General features: G+C 51.6%; 6 protein-coding genes across 6 annotated transcripts; 1 reads left to right on the forward strand and 5 right to left on the reverse strand.

The window, feature by feature from the left end:
- Positions 1-609: 609 nt before the first annotated feature.
- Positions 610-3,162, reverse strand: J4E82_006988 (uncharacterized protein; the record flags this gene model as incomplete). Its single annotated transcript, XM_051733237.1, has 1 exon — positions 610-3,162. The coding sequence occupies one exon, from the start codon at positions 3,160-3,162 to the stop codon at positions 610-612; it is 2,553 nt and encodes an 850-aa protein (XP_051586982.1).
- Positions 3,163-3,975: 813 nt separating this feature from the next.
- Positions 3,976-6,414, reverse strand: RHP54 (DNA repair protein rhp54; the record flags this gene model as incomplete). The annotated part of the gene is made up of 1 exon (XM_051733238.1): positions 3,976-6,414. One exon carries the CDS (start codon positions 6,412-6,414, stop codon positions 3,976-3,978), a length of 2,439 nt encoding a protein of 812 aa, XP_051586983.1.
- Positions 6,415-6,811: 397 nt separating this feature from the next.
- Positions 6,812-7,551, forward strand: J4E82_006990 (uncharacterized protein; the record flags this gene model as incomplete). Its single annotated transcript, XM_051733239.1, has 2 exons — positions 6,812-6,940; positions 7,147-7,551. The coding sequence occupies 2 exons, from the start codon at positions 6,812-6,814 to the stop codon at positions 7,549-7,551; spliced, it is 534 nt and encodes a 177-aa protein (XP_051586984.1).
- A 454-nt stretch (positions 7,552-8,005) lies between these two features.
- Positions 8,006-13,221, reverse strand: J4E82_006991 (uncharacterized protein; the record flags this gene model as incomplete). Its single annotated transcript, XM_051733240.1, has 6 exons — positions 8,006-9,164; positions 9,218-10,038; positions 10,087-10,389; positions 11,399-11,451; positions 11,537-12,956; positions 13,159-13,221. The coding sequence occupies 6 exons, from the start codon at positions 13,219-13,221 to the stop codon at positions 8,006-8,008; spliced, it is 3,819 nt and encodes a 1,272-aa protein (XP_051586985.1).
- A 1,791-nt stretch (positions 13,222-15,012) lies between these two features.
- On the reverse strand, positions 15,013-17,569 carry J4E82_006992 (uncharacterized protein; the record flags this gene model as incomplete). The annotated part of the gene is made up of 3 exons (XM_051733241.1): positions 15,013-15,847; positions 15,896-17,263; positions 17,319-17,569. 3 exons carry the CDS (start codon positions 17,567-17,569, stop codon positions 15,013-15,015), a joined length of 2,454 nt encoding a protein of 817 aa, XP_051586986.1.
- A 989-nt stretch (positions 17,570-18,558) lies between these two features.
- Positions 18,559-20,064, reverse strand: J4E82_006993 (uncharacterized protein; the record flags this gene model as incomplete). The annotated part of the gene is made up of 1 exon (XM_051733242.1): positions 18,559-20,064. The coding sequence occupies one exon, from the start codon at positions 20,062-20,064 to the stop codon at positions 18,559-18,561; it is 1,506 nt and encodes a 501-aa protein (XP_051586987.1).
- Positions 20,065-20,659: the final 595 nt, after the last annotated feature.

The raw sequence follows: 20,659 nt of genomic DNA on the forward strand, positions 1-20,659 counted from the left end.
GAATGGGCCGTGTGGAGCTGCGACGTTGACGGCGTTGAAGAAAGTTTGTGGGGATGGGGAGACGAAAAGAGTGCTGGGCTTAGGGGAGGAGAGTGTGGTGGTGTTGTTTAGTACAGAGGGGGAGAGGGAGTATGAAGTTCCAGTGGATGCTTAAAAGTGTGTGTTTCAGGGATGGGATATAGTGTAGTACATACATGGCGGTCAGATTAGGGAGAGTTTTACGATAAAGAGCGATGAATGTAGGAGATAGTGCAATACTTAGCTAGCAATATAGGCAACGGAATATGTGAAATTGTGTGTTTTGACTCGACGTTTTCCATTCTATCATACTACGCAAAGACTCGAAAACGCCTGATGAAGATAAAACATGAGATCGGGTATCATATCGAACATTGTGACCTTTTTTTCCTTCCAAAACGCCCAACCCTGACTCCTACAAGACGTGAGCTCTGTAAGAACTGCTACACTATCACTATGTCTAACGCATACCAAGGGTAATAGACATCACTCTGCCCCAAACCTTATACGTGTCGGCCGACGACATAACCCCAGGATTCCTCAATTCCAAGAACAAGGAAAGAGAGAGAGAGTAAATTCCGCTACCATGACCTACTTCTGACCCGTGGGCATCCCACTCTTGATCGTCGTGTTGTGACCAGCGCTGGTCTTCGACCTCTCCTGCAGCACCTTTGGCATCTTCTTGTTGTCGCCGAGCTTGGAAATTGAGCTCTCGGTGTGCATGTGAGGTGCTACCTCGACCAGCCAATCTGGCTCTATAGGTGCACAGGTCATCATCCACTCTTTCGAGGTTGCCTGCAGAGAAGCGAATATGCACCACTTCGGTCGGCTTTCGTTGAGGGGAGAGGAGGGGTGAATGTGGACGGTCAAACCGCTGTTTGCCAGGACACGGTAGGTCTGCCCATCTCTCTGCAGCCTCGCTGCATTTGTGAAGAACGCGGCGGTAAGGCACTTTCGAATGGCGATATGATCGGTACCACATGATGACTCCGGCACCTCGACGCGGTCGGCCAGTCGCTCCAATTGGTCACGAACGTCTCGCACACGTGTAAGAACCCTTCCTTGAAGATAGTTCTCACGTGCCCACCCTGGGTCGTAACCACTTTCAACGAATTCGTTCCAGATGTTGAGATACGTTATGAAGTCACCCCCTTCTAATGATGTGAACCTTTTGCGTGCAGCGTCAGCCGCAACCTTCTTGTCTTTGGGTCGAAGGAACAGGGTCGCAGATTCTCCCGTCATACTAACGATCGAGAGGATTTCCTCTCTACAACCGTACTTTTCGGACTCAATGATAGCCTTCGATAACTTGATATCCAAAGGTAACTCCGCCATTCTTCGACCTAATCGAGTTAAAGCTCCTGTGGAGTCCAAAGCTCCCAAGGCGTACAAGTTCTCGAGAGACTTGATCATCGACGTGCTCGAAGGGCTATCCAGGAACTCAAACTCAAGCAAGTTAGTGATCCCGAGTTGCTTGAGGCTTAACACGACCTCATCGAGGTTCGTACGTTGGATCTCAGGTATGTTTTCAGGCTGTAACTCATTGTAGTAGGCGGCGCGAGTATACAATCGATAGCACCAGCCAGATGACGTACGACCCGCTCTTCCTTTTCTCTGGTCTGCATTGGCACGCGAGATCGGTGTTATGACAAGTGATGACAATCCTCGAACACTGTCCCAAGTATTTTCTTTGCTGTAGCCTGTGTCGACAACATGCCTCACGCCTTCGAAGGTAACACTCGTCTCAGCGATGTTGGTAGCTAGGATGACCTTGCGTCCGTTGGGAGGGGCTGGCTCGAATGCTTTTTGTTGTAGATCTTGCGGGAGGGCAGAGTAGATAGGGCATACAACAAGCTCTCTGATCCTTGATCCAAGCTTTTTCTTCGTTTCCTCTATGCTCTCCATAGCCGCTTGGATCTCTTCCTCACCTGTCAAGAAGACTAAAATGTCCCCTTTTGGCTCCGCAGAAATATGTATCTGCATCACAGTCGTGATGCTTGCTGCAAGATAGTTTGCTTCTGGCGCTTTAGAATACAAAACCTCCACAGGAAAGGTTCGACCAGGAATTGAGAAGATAGGACAGTTGTGGAAGTACTGTGAGAAGTGTGCAGCGTTGATAGTAGCACTAAGGATGAGGAGTTTGAAGTCTGGTCGAGCATGGCAAACTTCCCTGCAGAGAACCAGCAGCAAGTCGGATTGTAGGGACCGTTCGTGGGCCTCGTCGATCATGATGCAAGAGTAGTTGGAGAGTAGCGGATCGGACTTCGCCTCCTGTAGCAATACACCGTCTGTGGCGAATTTGATCTTTGTCTTCGGCCCAGTCTTGTCCTCGAAACGAATGCTGTAACCCACTTCGTTCCCAAGCTTACAGCCAAACTCTTCTGCTACACGCTTGGCAACGCTCATAGCCGCAACTCGTCGTGGTTGTGTGACAGCAATCATACCGCTCGAATCAAGAGCAGAATGGACGTATTGCGGGATTTGAGTCGACTTTCCGGATCCAGTTTCACCGACGACAACGATAACCTGATGCTGATCCACGGCGGCGAGTAGTTCGTCCCGGAACTTGTAGACCGGCAAACTTCGTCGGACGTCCTCAATACTAGAAGCCCTTTTCTCTGCTTCGTCTAGCTGGCGCTGCAACATCTGCTTGTCCACATCCACACGAGTCGAGGCATCCACCTGAAACTGTACTTCGTTGGATGTGTCGAAGACGTACTCATAGTCCTCCTCTTGAACACGATCCGATGCCTTGAGCTTAGGCTGACTCTTGATCTTCTTCATCTGCTCCTCTTCCCATAGTTGAACCTCGCTCTTCTCATAGACCTTGTCTTTGTGTCGTTTGGTAAGAGCCTCATGCTTATTCGAATAGTCCGCATCGGGCAGTATGTAGCCTTCTCCCGAATCATCGATAGCATTACGCGCCTCGGCCAACTCCAGAGTTTTCCTGTTGTTTCTAAACTCCTGACGTTCCCTTGCTGATAATTTGTCCCCTAATCTCTCCTCCTCTTCTGCTTCCTCTGCAACCTGGCGGCGAAGTAGGGCGAGTTGTTGCGCTTCTCGTTCGGCAAGGTATTTCTGGCGCGAGGCAAGCCTTAGCGCGCTGATGTCTTGATCGCCGGTCTTGCGGCGTTTCGAATCCATGCTGTATGGTGTGCGCGAGGGTTCGGTAGGTATCGTGTCGAGAATATTGGGGTGTGCGAAGTTTGTGGTGTGGAGGTCGTGACGGACGGTGGAGCTGTCTACGAAATGTTGAAGCTCAGACCAAGTGGCGCTAGTGTGCTCGGAATGGTTCATTCGGGACCACCTTTTGGAACCTGAGCCAAAAAGTATTCGCACATGGAAATTCTCAGATTCGCAGGTGCCGAAACCCTTGTAGGTCTCGCGCTCGATAGTGTTCGGACGGATTCTTCATATTTTTGACCTTGATTTGCAGCAAGATGATGGTGATGGCGGAGCTGTTTTCAGTGTTGATATGGGTGCGCGTGTGACGGACTGGTAAAGGTAGGTGAGCATGTAACGGAACGGTACCAGTGGTAGTCTAATTGCTCCGAGTTTTGCGCATGGTGGGAGTATGGTACGTATCGGTGTGATAGCCATCTCATATCCTGGAAGTATGACTAACATGGTGGCTCTCATTCGGCCTTGCTTTCATAACAATAGACCAAACATCTCGGTCGGATGCGAGCAGTGTCTGTTTGTTAATATACCGTAGGCCGAGATGTTATATCAGCACTCATTCTGTAGGTACCGGAGAAAGGCACCGTGGTAGCGAACGATAAGACGGTCATGGTACCAAACAGCACCTTCCGTACATGATGTCAGACCCTTCCAAGCTTAACATAAAGATGTCATGTTCATTATCATCAAACACCAAGCAACAACGCCTCTCGCGATGCCACGCTCCCCGAACGCTAAAAAAAAACATGCAGACAAAATGCAAACAACCTCCACCACTCAGTGACTGATATACTGAAACACAGCACTAACATCCTTCAAATCGTTCGCCGTCTCCTGCCTAAGCAACAAATCCTGAATCTTACCCAAAGGCCCCGTCTCCCCATCGTTAACAAAATGATTCCACGTACTCGTATCACCATACAACATAGCCGGCGCCTTGATGACCTGCTTTCCATCTTCCTTCCTACACCTCTTGCACTTGAAAGTATCGTGCGTATCGCTCGTAGTGTTGTCACGATACTGGAAGAGTTCGCGAAGGGAGTCGAGAGAGAAGTGACGCTCAACATCTTCCGCAGAATCAACGACACAGTTCGATAAAGCCTGTTTATGGGATTGGCGCTGGAAGACCTTTTCTTCAATGGTGCCTGTGGTGATGAAGCGGTATACGAAACAATCCTTCTTTTGGCCGTCACGCCATACACGCGCGAGTGCTTGTTGATCAGCAGCTGGATTCCAATCTGGGTCGAAGAGGACAAGGCGATTAGCGCCGATGAGATTGAGACCGCATCCACCAGCTTTCGAGGAAAGGAGGAAGACGAATTCGGGGGACTCGGGATCGTTGAATTTGTCGACGAGCTTTTGCCGTTTAGACACATTCATTGTGCCGTCAAGGCGGAAACAGCCGTAGCCGCGGGACCGACAGAGCATGGCGAAGATGTCGAGGGTTTGCGTGTAGTTAGAAATCAGCACGATCTTGTCGTTTGTCTCCGCGCGGATGCGAGCCAGCATACGATCCAGGACAGCCATCTTCCCAGAGTACCAGACCTTGACTTCGCGATCTCTGCCTCTCGCATCCTTTTGCACGAAGTCGTCGGGTAGCTTGTCTTCGCAGCCGGGCAAGTCTTCGGGAAGGTTGAGAAGGTCGGGGTGGTTGCAGAGTTTCTTGAGCATGCCGATGACTTTGAGTGGCTGTGAACCTTTGCCACGGAGGAGACTCTGGACGTCGGGTGACTTGATGAAGTGGTTGTATAGATCCTTCTGGAAAGGCGCGAGGTTGCAGAATACGACGTGCTCATACTTGACTGGCAGGTATTTGGAGAGGATGTCGTTGGTTCGCCGAATGATGAACTTATTGACCAAGCCAAGAAGCTCGTTGAGCCGTTCAGTGCCCTTCTTGACATCCTCGTCTGTACCGTTGGCATCGCGACCTTTCAAAATGGGGATTTCGTATTGCTTGCGGAACTCCATACGTGTCCCGAGGTAGTTTGGGTTGGCAAAGTTGAGTAGAGCGAAGTACTCTGATAGATCGTTTTGAATGGGTGTACCCGATAGGATGACTCGCCTCTGCACGTTCAAGTTGTTGAGCGCAGTAAATGTCAAACTGTCACCGTTCTTCAGTCGATGCCCTTCATCACAAAGCATCAAACCGATAGGTGTTTGTCCAAACTCGTCGGCGTAGAGGCGCAGGGTTTCGTATGATACAATGAGGACAGGTCTGACAACTGCGCGTCCGGATGCGATCGACCATTGTCGTATTTGCTGGATAAGCTCCTCTTTCGATGCCTTGCCGTCAATGGCGAAGGGGGTGACAGCGTCCTTTCCAAGCCATTTGACAAGCTCGTTCGCCCAATTCCTCACTAAACTCGACGGACAAGCGATGACGCACTTTTGTATCGTCGACTTGCCAGCATCGGGTGACTGTTTCAGCAGCGTCCACATGAGAGCGATGCACTGTAGCGTCTTTCCGAGACCCATCTCGTCTGCCATGATACATCCGTTCGCCTTGGGATCGATCATACCTGTTGTGGCGCGGTACAGGAACTTTACACCTTCGACTTGATGGGGTCGAAGAACTTTAGCAAGCCTTGGATCTATGACGACTGGCACGCGTGGCCGTTCATTGTCTACCTTCTTCTTCAACCCCAGTATCTCAGCCAAACTCTTGTGCACTAGCGGAGCTTCCATCTCCTGCTTCTCTGTTTGGCTCAATTTTGGCTCCACTTCTTCCTTCTCTACTGGCTTGTCGTCGACTGTCGGGTCGTAGAGTACAATCGCAAACTCTCCGCTAGGGTCGTGCAGTGGTCGCGCAACAAAGACGGTTCCTGTTCGCATACCAAGCAGTGGCGCTGGTCGATTCGGATTATAGGCTCCCACATCCTTGTTGACCAGAGGTACGATGAACTTGGTCCTGAATGCGGTCTCTTTGTCTTTTGGCTTGAAGACGGGAAATCTGTTTGCATCTCGAGTGGCGAGAGCTAATCGGTCTTCATTCGAATATGGCTTGTCGCTCTCTCCATCTTCACCGCCAGCACCAGAGTAATCGACCTTCCTCCTCTTCCGTGCAGGTTTTGTAGAAATACTGGATACTGTTGCTGAGCCGGGACACCGAAAGGGTTTGATGAGACGGTCGGTTGACTGCGGAGTGCCACCGTACAGACGCGCCGCGGGCTTCGCAGGGGTGGCCTCGCCGGCTGCGAGGGTTTTCGGACGATGCATGAGAAATTGGCACTTCTGGTGTGTCGTCCGAAGTTTTATTGCCTATGTTCGGTCGGTATGGTGGAAGTTGGGAGGAGAGCGAGTGTAGTGTGGGAATGCTGATTAGTGCTCGTAGGTGGCGGAATTGCGACGCGTCGACTATTAGCTTCATCACGTCGTCACGTGGAAAGGCAGGCAGCATCATCATTCTGCCAACATCCGAAAATTCATTTTTACTGGGAAATAGCATCTTTATTACTGCAATATACGTCTCTTGCCCTCCAAATACGTTTAACGCGTCAATCCTTTCGCTCGACTTTGCGCTGAAAACCCTGTGACCGACACCTCCGAGCCCTCTCCGCAAATTCCCCAGCATAGCGCACCCACCCCATCACCAAACCAAACCCCCACTTACAACATGGCGCGAAAAGCAATAGCAAAAGACCAAATCGTCAAACTGATTGTAGGCGCAGGGCAAGCGTCGCCCTCGCCGCCTGTCGGTCCAGCGCTAGGAAGCAAAGGTGTAAAGAGCATGGATTTCTGCAAAGTACGTTCATCATCTCCAACTGTCGCATGCCCTATGCAGCATCCCCTAAACCTACAATCTCTGTCCCATTAGTAGTATAAAGTTCTTATGATATGAACTACTCAATCTTCATGACGCCCCATCCTTGCCTACATGCCATTTCCAATAGCTCACCCTCCATACCCACCACACCTACACGACATGTATGTCCTAACAACCCACCCCAGGAATTCAACGCCCGCACCGCCCACTACACAGTCGGCACCCCGATCCCCGCACGCATAACAGTCCGCCCAGACCGCTCCTTCCACTTCCAATTGCGCACACCACCCACCGCAACCCTGCTCCTCTCCGCTGCCGGCGTCGCGCCCCAAAAGAACAAGATCCGGGGTGCTGGTAACGTGCCCGGACCCATGAACAACCACGATGGGCAGAAGGGCAAGACATCGACGAGTAGTCCCACTGTGGGGAACGCGGTCAAGGGCACCGTGGGCACGGTGTCTTTGAAGCATGTCTATGAGATTGCGAAGATCAAGCATAGCGAGACTAGGTTGAGTGGGCTGAGTTTGGAGGGCGTAGCGAGGAGCGTTGTGGGTCAGGCGGGGAGTATAGGAGTTGTTGTTGTGCCGTAGAATGGGGGTGTAGGGTGCGGATTAATGAATCCGAGGATGTGCTGTGCCGTGAAGAATACCTGCTATCATGAGAAGAAACATTATGAAAAAGGGCAAGAAGTGCAAGAACACATAGGATATCATGAGGGATTGCATGCAATGGGCGTTACACGACGTGGCTTGGGGATGCCGTGCGATTGGAGTATGTGTACACGTCTTGTGGAGGAAGAGCTTGTACAACTACTGTATACCTGTTGAAGACTCATAATGCATGATCAGTTCTGACATTATGTCAACTCGGATGATGTGACTTGCGATTATCTTGTGCAATTGATCGACTGCAATACTAAACGCATAAACTCCGATGCCTAACCCCAATCACGATAACCCACCAACGACCCTCCCAACAAGTATCTTACATAGATTCGGTGCTCTGCGCTGCGACTCCTTCCAACTCTGCTCATACGTCCGTCTATTACGAAAACCCATAAACGCCCCCTTGTTCCTGAAACCTCAACTGATGGTCCCTCAAGTCCGCCCATAGTCTCAACTCACTCTCTTCGTCCAACGCACCTCCACCATTCGGCTCACTCCCCTCCGGACTTACCCTCTCCAATTTACTCAATATATCGAGGAACTTGTAAAGGTAGTCTTGGTGCTGTAGTGCAACGCTGCCACGCCGCTCTTTGGGGACTTCCAAGAGGGTACTGGCAATACTGCGTATCTTCTGAGTCTGCGCAGGGAAGAACCGTAAGCTTGCGATCGGACTGATTGTGTTTCTGCGAAAGAAGTCGTGGGTTGACATGGAGAGAATGAACTCATTGTCGTCTGAGGGTTGATATAGGAAATCTGAATTCTGCAAGTAAACGTATAGACTTACAAAGGAGTCGCCGTTTGGCTCCATGTTGACCATGTCGATGCTGCCCAGTACTACCAGGAGGTCTTTGACCACTTGTTCGCGTTCTTCTGACATTGCTTTTTCGAGGACTTCCGCGTCGGTGGTGGTTCCGGATACAAACCTATCGATTCCTGCCGCGAGAGCGTTGGTGCTGGGTTGTGCAGGAGCCTGGCCCACCGATCTCTGGTACTTGTCTAGTTGGAGAAAGTACTTTTCCACGAGGTGTGAGCGAGTAGACAGGTGGCTGGCGTATATATTTGCTTTCTGAATTTCGTAGCGTCGCATGTCGTGGCTATCTGTCTTTTGGTAACTGTCCAAGGTAGGATCTCGCATTCCGGAATACTCTGGCATGGGCGGGTAGTAGGGTTTTTGTTGTTCGAGACCGCTGTCTTTGCTGGATTTTGGTTGCACTTTGAGGACTTCGGGGAGGCTCTCTAGAATCTGCCGGCAGCGCTGCAAGCTCTGTGCGAAGATTTGTTGTTGTCGGTCCCAGTCAAATATCTCGTCTATGCCGAATGCCATCTCCGCCGTTGCTAGCGATGAGTAGGAGAGGTAGATGCGCACGTTGACGTTGAAACCAGTGATCATGGAGACGACTCCTTCACGCTGTGGTTGAATCTCGTTTGGGAAGATGTGTACGTCGTCGACTTCGCGGGGCAGTGGTGGGAGGGGCTCGGTAGGTGTCGCGGGCGGAATCATCAACTCTCCGAACGAAGCGCCTAGTTGTTGTATGGTTCTGGCCAAAGTCAGCATTGTCGACCCTGAAGAAGAAGTATTATAAGAACCTACCGCACGCCCACAAACACCGTCCAGAACACACGTCGGCCAATCTCCTCGGTGATATAGTCTACTTTGAACTCTCTCGAGCCATCGTAATTGGGTCCATTCGAGCCCCACGCATGCGGCATGCCACCAAGATAGGTATAACCCTGAGCCTCGTGTTTATGGAGACCCAATGACCGTATGATAGTTAGGCACTCGGCCAAATAAAGTCGTAGTTGCCGCCACTGGAATACGTAGGCTCCAGTCAAGCCCAGGAAGTAGCTGGTACACGCGTCGTATACATTCAAAGACGGCCGATCAAGATAGCCCGGCCCGCGCGCCCGCGCGCACACATCTCTACACTTGTCGACCAAGGAGAGATGATTTGGGTATTCGCGTCGCGTCTGTGTATTGAGGTGTAGGCGTGGTTTTCGAGGGAAGGAAGCGACCAGGACCGCGATCATGGACGCCAGCAGCGCCAGGAACGAGGGATTCGACAAGTCCTCCCTCTGGCCCCACGCTTCGCGAAACGACGGCTCGTGAGGAAAGGGACATAGCGGGTGTATGTATGTGAAGAAATCGTCGATGAGGGCGTTGAGTGTGGGGAGGGCGCATATCTCTTCGGCAGAGAGCTGGGTCGGATGCGACGACTGCAGCTGGGCCAGCGCATGGGCGGCATTGGTAGGAGACTGCGGATTCGACGAGCCAGAGTCTACATCGCCAATCCTTCGCTTCTTGATCGCTTCGGCATGTCTGTTAGGCGGACCGCGTCGTCGGCTCGGGCGCTCAAAAGTACACGGGATTTCTAGAGCTAGGCAAGCTCTACACGGCGGCCCCGATTCATCGCACTACCGAGGTCAGTGTTGCCGACTACAGTGCTAGAACAAAGCAGTTACCTTGACCTTGCGTATGCTGCATGAATCGCAGGCTTTGCGCAGGCGGTTCGGCTTTGATTGTTGGGGCAGCGGAGGATTCAGGACATGATTCGCTTGGAGAGCCTGTTGCGCCTGGAGCACCTCGTTGATATTCTCGAGCTTCGGGTAGGCGGCTTCTTGCGGGTAAGCGATGCGCGGTGGTGCCTGACCGTCCAGAACCTGCCCGTTGGGATACAAGGGCGTGTAATTATGCGGGTCCTGGCCGTCTGGTGGTGCAGCATACTGCGACGCATGCGGAGAAGAAGTCATGGCGTAGCCGCAGTTCTACCGCGACGAGGGAAGGACGTTGGCTGATGTCCCGTTAGCTTCCGGATAAAGAAACGTCTGCAAGGTAGGGTCCAGATGTATTTCGTCCGACGAGGCGCATTCCTGCCTGACAGCCAGTGACAGATCTCAGAGTTTCTCGAGTCTAGAGGGCTTACTTGCATATAAGTTTCGCGGTCCGATCACACGCGGCAATTACCGATGCGATCAGATACAGGGCCGGGGAGATGATCTGAGCCTGGGTAGACGCGTATACGGGTTTCGGTAGCAAGAGACGGATAACAATTGGCCTGTTAACAATCCAGAGTCGAGTTGACGTTGCTAGACATTGTGTGCTCAGCGACATGAAAATTTGGCAGTTGTTTCAAGCTACAGATGATGTTAGGCAGGAGCGATCCGCCATGGCATCCGCAAGGACGAAAACATTTTCGCACGTCACTCCGCTCAACGTAGTACTTATTCCTACTTGGATGGAGACGCGGTGCTAGACGTTGTCGCGTCCCGATTTATATGTCCATCAATGACGCATCTCGTATGATCTTCTAGCGACGTCGATCTTGTCCAAAGGAGTATACTCCGAGCGGGAACCCGTGTTCCTGGTCTGCTTGAGTCGCGTGGGTCTGACAGGCCATATCGTGGACGTATTCTTCATACCAATTTGGTCGCAAAACTTCATGTCGCAAAGAATGTATTGTAGATGCCAACGCCCGCTGAACTCTTCAAATTGGTATAAATGCTGGTCGTGACCTGTTCAGCCCATTCCAGCCCTCGGTCAATATCACTACGACATACCCCTGTAGGTTGAGAACCGAAGCGCAAGCTGCCAACCAATACTTGCTGATACCTCTTCCATGCCCTACCACTCCAACCGTACCTGTCAGAGATCACTATCATCACTCCCTGGCTCGCTTCTACTCGGTGGCCTCGAACTCCTACTCAGCGAGAAATCCAAGATATCAGACTTGGATCCTGCATCGACGAATTTGCGCAAACACCATCCGATTTGTACCGCCGTTGAAGTCTCATTGCCTAGGGGATCGATTTGGCGGCCTTTGACAAAGACTAAATGATTGAGATAGGTTAGCAAGAGTCATGTTATGAGGTTGGGGGAAAGGGGAGGGAGGAGAGAAAACAGGTGAACACGTACTGATCTGGTTCTCACTATCCTCCCGATCATAAACCTTATCACTCGACCCGAACGCAATAATGCCCAACTTACTACTCCTGCTCTTCTCCTTCGAATTACTTGCGCTCCTCTCAAATCCCTGCTGTGCCAACCCAGCAAGCAAATGTTCGTAAATCTTACGTGGCAGCTTAGCCGATGAAGGACTATTGGTAGGCCAGGTAGTGATGTTCAAAGTTGCTAATTGTGGTAGATCACCTAGACAGTTCTCAAAGTTGACAAAACTATCGTTTTTACTGCGGATGACGCTGACGCTGGGGAAGGCGACGGAGATTTGTTCGAGGAGGGTGCATTCTTTGCAAATGGAAGAAAACGAGGCGTAGTCGTAGATGAGTTCTTCGTCGCACATGTCTGGGCCGGTGCTCGCGTGGACGTTGAGGCTCTTTAGTGTCTTGCTGTGGCGCACGATACCTGCGGCGGCCGGTAGCGCTTTGACGTACGTGAGGTCGAGGGTGAGGGTCTTGATGCCTGAGACGAGGCAAAGGAATCCGTCGATAGCCCCTAGACCGTCATTCTCGGCGTTGTCGTCGTGTTTGAACTCGAGGGTTTCTAGCTTATCAGGGAGCTTTGTGCTCTTGCTGAGTTCGGCGAAGAGAGCGTCAGCACCGGAGCAGCCAAAGATGCGGATGCTCTTGATGGACTGGAAGTCAATTAACTTGCAGTATGTCTCTGCTGCGTAGCGCAAATGTAGCTTCTGCAGCGTGATTTCGTTAAGTGCGATTGGAGTGCACTTCGCGAACGGCTGCATGTGGCTGAACATGGTCGAGGTTATGAGTCCAGGCTCATTGACGGTATCGTTTAGTTCGCGCGTCGTGACGGTCGGATCCATCTCATCGAAGCTCGCATGCAGCGTAATCTTCTCCAGTTTGCGACCAGCCACGTTCTTCAGCAAGAAGTGACAAAAGTCTAGCACCTCCCGTGAATCTGGGTACAATCCAAGCTTGCGTACTTCCTTGAAGCACCCCTCAATGTTCGGCAGCTTCTGGAGTTCGGGAAGAACGTTGCGGTCGAGCGAAATGCTCTCCAGCCATCGCATGCGCTTCTGTTTCCTGTACAGTAACACCAGGTTGTCACCCGAAAACGGAGACCACGGATGCCACGAGAACTTCTCTAGCTGGTTTTCTGGAAGCAGTTCCAAGATCATGCGGATAGCAAAGTTGGCTTGTTGCTGCTGATTGCATTTATCTAGGACGTCCGCAAGGTAGAGGTCCAGTTTCCGGACATGTTGTAGGCCGATGTTCTTAGGGTTGAGGAAAGCTGCGAGGCGGGTGTCGTGGGATGAACCGACATCGAGGGTCACTTCGTAGTAGAGTTGACGAACGGCGATCTCGTGGAGTTGCTTGCAGGTGAGGCAGACGTTCTTGAGGTCGGTTGGGCGGTTGATCTGGAGATTATAGTGTCAGCTGTGCTTCTCTTACAGCTATAAACCTCGCCCCGGAGATCAATTCAGGACACGTTCGAGTCGTCCGAATACGCCAAAACACCCATTCGAGAGGTATGCCAGAAGGTCCTCATGCTCATCTACCCCACGGCGCGACCCCTCCGCCAGCCTCGCGAACCAACCGCCCATCAACCCAAACACTTACATGCTGGACGATCAACGTCTTGATATCGACCGAAAGGTCCATGAAAGCCAGTCGCGATGCCATGCTGTAAACTGCCCTCTGGGTCTGACCCCCTCGTGATATCGCAAGGAGTACTCCGTAGTATGTTCGTGTTGTTGCCTTTATCGATACGTGCGACGGTCCACGTAATCACAACGGCCGTGTTCGCAGCTCTTCCGGATTATTATTCTTCCTTTCTGCTGCCTAATCGCCAGCAAAACACACAGCTGCAGTAGTTCCCAAGATGACCGGCGGGCTGACCGGTAGGAGTGGAGTAAAGAAGCGTGAACAGCTGGCGGGCAACAAAAAGAAAGTAAGCAAGCCGTTCAGCCTCACTTGTGTCCCGCCAAAGGGGACCCACACATCGTATTAACTCCGCGCAAGCAAGGGTCCACGCGGGACGAAAAAGGGCGCTAATGCAGCCGATAAACTGGGGTAAGCGCCGCCTGAGCTCCAGTGGCGAGCCCTACAAGACCATGAAGATGCTCATTATGTGTTGCTACGTTTGAGCTCCTGTAAGTGGAACATTGAGTGGATACCTTCTAGGTTAGTTTTCGGGTTCAACCCATAAGAAACGAGCTCCATCGTACATCTGAACTCAGAAGATTTCGTTATTCCTGCCTTTCATAACGTTTATATCAACACCCTGCTTCCTCACCCTCTAGCGCCGCAAAACACTCCGTACTCCAGCAATATCGCTTTGTCACATCTCCCATAGTTGTCTCACCTCCCACTGCACCACACCCAAGACCATCACCCCTATCATCCAGCTCCATAGCCCGTCCCAGCCGCTCCCCCCACCATTCCATACCCCATTCCACCAGCAGTCCTCCCCGTCTTAGCCATCTCTCTCCCTGCCGCCGCCGCATCGTATTCTCCGTTTTCATCGAGGAAACCAGGCGGCCTGGCTGTGGTCCTGGTATTCTCATTCTCGTTATGAGCTTCTAGGGCAGAAGGGTTTTTGGGGGTAAGTGATGACATGGAGAGACAGGAACCCATTTTCAGGATCGACTTGGCGAGCTAAGTAGAGTGGTAGTGTGGTGGTGATGCACCTGGCGTTCAATTGAAGTTGTCGTGGTTGGTGTAGTTGGTTTACGAAGTAAATGGTCAAAGTTGGAATCAGTTGTTGCAACGATTATGAGGACTTCATCTCTTTTAGAGGAGGCACATGCTTTCTTACTATTAGTACTCGGAAACAAAGGCAAAGATAGAAGCTTATGTAGCATAGTACGCTTGTAGTCCTGAAGTGGTGGTGATGTTTAAGCGATTTACCCGGTAAATCAACCCCGTGGCTGAGCAAGGCGAACATGAGGTCACGAGCACATGGGCAGTGCACACTTGCTATATGTCGATCTCACCATTATTGAGCAACGAACACAGTGACTTCCATCAAGTTGTTAATGACAATGGCTCATCGTTTCCGTATGCTGTCTTGATCCTCTGCACTACCAACTGAGGTCCTGCTCAGCCACCGATGTCGCCACCACCACCACCATCTCGCCTGAAGAAAAGGTCGGGTAGTATGTGAGATTTGCGTCCATTTGGCTACCTGTCGCTAGCACAGCCAGGCAACAGCGCTCAATCATACTGCTAATCCTGAATGCTCAAACACCCTCATACACTACATCACTCAAACATTAATGAAAAAGGGTATCAAGCCTTCCATTTCATAGGAGCTTCGCTCCCTTGTGATAATCTGATCTTGACCCAAACCATGTCCCACGCCTTCAAAAGGCAGAATATTCCCAAGAATGCCAGTCATGTTGTAAAAAAACGCCAGACAGCCAAACACCTCGCTATGCATACCTCATACAAAGTCCTTCGGTAACAGAAGTCCTACTCCTCGTCACTGTCCCCAAAACCAGCCAATAGCTCCGCTTCAAGACCATCATCATAGTCGTCTTGGAGATCTGGCGCCGCACCATCCATACCTTCGACCCCATTTATCTTCTCCTCCGCATCGTTTGCCTCATCTCCCATATCCTCCTCCGGCCCCGTCGTCTCTGGACTAGGCAACCCGGATGACTTGCTCTCTGCAAGAACGACGTTGGTCAGACTAGTCACCCTCTCCATCGTCCTCTTCTTCCGCCGTTGCAGCCGCGACGTCGTGCTGTTGACACTGCTATCGCTCCTATCGCTCTCCCCATCGTTTTCGGCTTCACTTCCTTCCGTCGAATTGGTGCTAGTGCGTTTCCGCTTCTTCTTTCCGCCGTTCTGTCTCGACTCGGTTCCTGTAGAGGCGGTGCTGTTTTCTGACCGAACGCTATCAGTATCTGATTCGCTGGCCTCTGAATCCGTCGCGTTCATGAAATCAGCCAATTCATCGTCTAGTTGCGCCCAGTCGTCATTTGACATTTCGACAATCGGTGAGTGTGGTACATCGTCTGGTGCTTCATCACCCGTACCATCAATACTCTCGTCTTCGAGGTCAGCGACGGGTGACCCTGCTGCTTCTGTCTCGATGATATAAGGCGTCTCGTCTACATGCTCCCATCGGGTACAGCACTGGAACATCCATTCCGGATTGACAATCTTTATGTGGGGATACCGGGCTGCGCGCTTTACTTTTGTGGTCTTGCGGTCAGGATTGGCGATGACGTGTGTGGTGCGGCGCGTTACGTTCAACGTTACTTCAGCGCCGAAGGAGGAGATCCAGAGGGCGAAATCGGATCTGAGATGGGTCAGCTCTGCTCGAGGGGATTTGAAGTGGGGAACTTACGTTAGGACGTCTACACCAAGCGGTATGATCCCAGAGAAGACGACCACGGTACCGTCGAGCACCTCATTCTTGATCCGAGGCATTATCTCGGCAACGTCGGGGATGAAGTCTTCCATAGACCGTTTCTTGGGGCTCTTTTCGCCTTTCAATGCGGCGACGCGACCATCTGCAGGCGCCTTTCCTCTGGCTTTCCTGTACTCGTCGTAAAATGTGCGGTGAACAAGGTTGAGGTTCTGTTCAATGACATCAAGTCCTCTATCGTCATTGTTGAGGATACTATGTCGTGCCTTGGGATGCTCGATCTGCCGGGAGTCCTCGATGACCGACTCAGTATCGTCCGCCTCTTCATCCTCTTTATCTTGCATGAGCTGTTGCTGTAACAGAGGCCGCTCGGTTTGTTGCGCAATGATGAGCTTTTCTTGCTCCTTGGCCTGCTCCTCCAGGTCTTCGGTTGCGGCCAAGGATATAAGTTGCTGCCCCAACTCGTTCAGATCGCCATTCGCAGCGTCGATTGGGGTTGTTTCCAGCGGTTTGCCTGCCACAGACACAATGTTCGCAGGCGCAGCTTCAGCCGTAGCCTTTTTGGGCGTCGGGGGTGATTTGTCTTTTGCGAATGTAACCAGCTCCTGCTGCTTAGGCAGGAAGCTCGCGTTGATGTCGCCAGCGCCGGGGAAGAAGTTGAATACGGGTACGCGGACGAGGTGGGGGCTGTATTGCCAGACGTCTGCTCTGTCGTCAATGATGACACACATTGCTGTGTTCTGGTAGAAGAGCCGCGTCAGACTCTTCAGCTTGTCGGTGTAGTTTTCGTCGCGACTGAGGATGCGGTCGCCAAAGTATTTGCGCTCGGGATCGATGATCTTTGCGACAGCTTGCGCATAGGCTCGAGTGGCCATGGTATAGACGTGCATCTCATAGAGCTTTGAGACGCGATCGAAGAAGTCCTTGAGACCTGGGCGCATCTTGACATAGTACCAGTTTGCGGCCACATTGGAAACATTGTCATCGGCCAATTGGAAACCCTCCACATCTTTGACGGCGTCGTGGTTTGGGTTGTCCGGGTCGTCCTTCCACTCTTTAATGGTGCGCTCGCAGGTAGTGTGGATGACGGTCTGGTCCAAGTCAACAATCAAGGTCAGCTTTCGCGCGCTCAATAGTCGCTTCTTCGCGTCTTCCTCCGCAGCTACCGCCTCTTTGTGGCTGACGAGGAGCGCAGTGTTGTCGTGCGCCATGTTCACCGTCGCGCGTCCCGTGCCGAGCTCCTTGGTGAGATAGTCAACTTGCGTCATGTCTTTGCCGCAGTCGACGCAGAGGCCACCGAATTGTGTTTCGTGAGTGCAGGGCTCTTCAATTTCAAGAAGTGGTGTTCTGGAGGGTTGTCAGCATGTCGCGCCTGCAGCAGGCGCGCGCTGGATGGGCTTACCCATGTCTCTCAATGATGGTGCCCGGCTTGATGAACCATCGCGTGATCTTTCCCTCGGTGCTCGCAGCAAACGTCTGCCTAAACTTCTTCATGACCGTCTTCTCGCCTCCCCACTTATCGCCCTCGGTGACGCGACTGTCATAGCTGTAGTTGAACAGCTTCCCAGACCGCTGGACATCTTCACCGCGCTTCTTGAGGAGATCGACGACGGTGACGGGATAGTTCAAATCTCGGGGTGAAAGGACCTTCATTCCGAGTGGAGGCAGCCCATGCGACTGGCGACGTGGTGGTGTTGATGGCGGGCGCGTTGTGCTTGGAGTTGGCGCATTCGGGACTTCCGCGGCGATGCAAGGGAACGAGCTCGAGCTAGGCGCCTGCAATGACGTGGGCAATCTTTCGCGGTACGCGCTGGATTGGGGTTGGAGGTGATATTGCTGTTGTGGGTGGTTGTGTCGCGCGACTGGGGTTGACGTAGGCGTCGCGGCTCGTTTACCATATTTTGGAGCGAGGGGCGGCTACCTTTATACCTTTCAGCCACCAAAACTAGCGTGCACCGCCAGTACCTCAAACATGGCAGCAACAAAGAGCCCCATGAAGGATACCGCGTCTGTCACGAAGACCTGTTACGAATGCATCCGAGGTTGCCTAATATTGGTATCGTTATAATGCTTTTTTACAATGACTTTACGTGGTAGTTGAGTAGTAGCCTAGACGCGTCGAGCCCCTCGGCGAGTACTGCCAAGACATGACTGTTGCGAACATCAGGCTGTGATAGAGCACAACCTCCATGTCGCATACAACTGATCTTGATTGCTCTGTGGTCTCGTCATTGCGAGGGAGCTCGCTTCTTCTGTTACGTATCGAACTAGAACATACCTTCAAGGCATACGTAATGTATCACGTTAGAAATCCAACGGGGCGTTGACAGTGTATTGCTTTAGAGTGAGAAAGAGTGCTCAGGGTACGGGTCAGAGGAAACAGGCTCCTTCGTAATGTACTCCTGCTGCTCATACTAATACATACTCTCGAGCTTTAAGTGACTACATAGTCCTAGCACTGCCGAGGCCCGTCACATGACTCTACCAAGACTGGCTAGTGCCATGGTATGTGGGCCTCATCTAATCTTAGCTTAGCTTGGGAGACCCAAATCTACCGCATGTGTACACTCGCCCCAGTGGCACAACTTCCACAATGAACACCAGCGACAACACATCCTATCACTGTTGGTAGTCCTCCCGAATTAATTCCCCTCGGGCCATTCTTTGACCCAATCGACCAATTGCTTCAACACTCGATCCTGCACCTCTTTCACCCCAGCATTCACTTTCCCATTCTTAGTGCTTAAATCAGTCACATGACCACCACCAGGGACGACCTCGACAGGAACCTGCTCAGTGCTCTGTAGCGGACCTCCAGGCCTCCCTTTCGCCGAAACGCTGATTTCTCGCCATGGGTCGTACTCGCCATTTACATAGATGAGTCGGCTTGTATTGGTAATATTCCAACCTCCCAAGTACGCATTAACTTGCTCTGCGGTTCTCCCTGCTGCGATGCCGTATGTTTCGCCATTCGGTCCAGGAGGGAAGTGTAGTCCGCATTGGCGAACCCAGTAGTCCGTTGTTATAAGGCGGGAAATGAGCGACGGACGTCCTGGGGGAGCGCCAACTTTCCAGTTTCCAAAAGGTTCATTGCAGGTCATCCAGACCCATTGACGGCTCATGGCATTGCCCAGTGTTGTATCAGTGAAGAGCGGGGAGCTCGCGTTGTAGGTGTCGAAGCAGCCAGTATTGTCCGTGGTGTTGAAATCAGGGTACTCATATGAGGCGCAGTGATTCGGGAGTCTGGTTTCTTTCCACCATTCTGCGTATCCTTCGAGCGCTTTGTCGAGACCAACACCAGCTTCGGACGGAAGGTTGATGGGGGTGGCGTTTACGGCGTTTTCAATGTAGTCGCAAAAAGTGAAAAAGCCCGTGTTGTAGGAAAACTGATTACCCAGCCAGAGATAAGGCCCATGCGCCAGAGCAGCCATGAAGTCGTCATTATGGGTGACGTCCTGCATGCTAAACCTAGCCTTGAGTGCGTATTGCTCGTCCCGAGAGCCAGTGGTCAGGATGCTATCCATGTGGTCGATAACAAGAGAGATGTCTTTACTACAGTTCTTCGGCATGCCCTCTTGTGTAGGGAGGAAGTAGGCCGAATAGTCGTCAACAGCTTGAACTGATGCACTTGAGGCGTAGTAGGCCCATATAGTGCCTGGGTCGAGATTTGCAATCCATGCTAACAGTGCACCAAAGTAGCTACCGCCTATACCTATCCATGGAACATCTTTAGCGTTGCTGCTAGCGTTCTCATGGGCAGCAAAAGGCAGTTGAACTTCACGTGCGAAATATGTTACATCCTTCATGCTGTTCTCGAAAGTAAGGTACTTCATATTCTCGGTGCTGAGGCTGGAAAAAGGTGTGCTAGTACCCCAGTACCGGTGTTCGAGAAGAATGGTAGCTGCTCCAATCTGCTCAGCCAGGACTCCAGGCGAGCCACTCTTGGTTAGAAAGCTGTAGTACATAGAAATATTAACTTCTCCAGGCGAAAAAAAGATCACTGGCGAGCCGGGGCCCCTCCAGTATGTCGTGTCGTAGTAGTAAAATTGATCAAAAGTCCCGAGACTAGGGTTGTTGTGATCTATCAATTGTTTGAAAGTGCTGTTCTTGTGGTAATGCATTTTCGGCGGCGGCTCGCTGTCTGTCATGGATTGGGCACAGCCCCAGCCTTGACAAGACGTTAACAACTGTATTCCAGGCTGTATCAGTAAAAAAAAATAAAGCTCACCTCCATAAGGACCGCAGTCATACCAGTCCTCGCCGTAGTATTTGTCGACATAGTCGATGTTGTCATGTTGCTTCCGAGCTCGAGTAAATATAGAAAAGGCTGCTAATGTCAATAGGCTCTTCATGATACCTCCAGGGCTAGGTAATCAAGATACGGGGAACAAGCACGATGTCATCAAGAGGAGAATGATGTGCAAATCTTCTTACATAAGTTCTAGCTTAAAAACCGCTTATCGAAAGCCCCATGATGACTGCACATGTCTTTATCTCCATGGTGTACATCTCACCGCATTACGGAGTAATCAACCATGTACTCCGGATGTTGTCAGCCCCTATACCCCATCATCGCCCTCTACCGCTTCCGCCCAACGCCGCTCGGCCCGTCTCCAAGACGATCTTTCCAAGGTTGTTTGTCATGCGGATCCGATAATTGTTTTCAACATCCCGCTCAACTCTGCTTACCAGGCAAAGAACAAAGAAAACGGCCCGTTGCTCTAACGTGGGCTTCCTATTCAA

The sequence above is a fragment of the Alternaria postmessia genome, assembly GCF_024291825.1.
Source record: "Alternaria postmessia strain BMP 2775 chromosome Unknown scaffold_44, whole genome shotgun sequence".
Taxonomy (NCBI): Eukaryota; Fungi; Ascomycota; class Dothideomycetes; order Pleosporales; family Pleosporaceae; genus Alternaria; species Alternaria postmessia.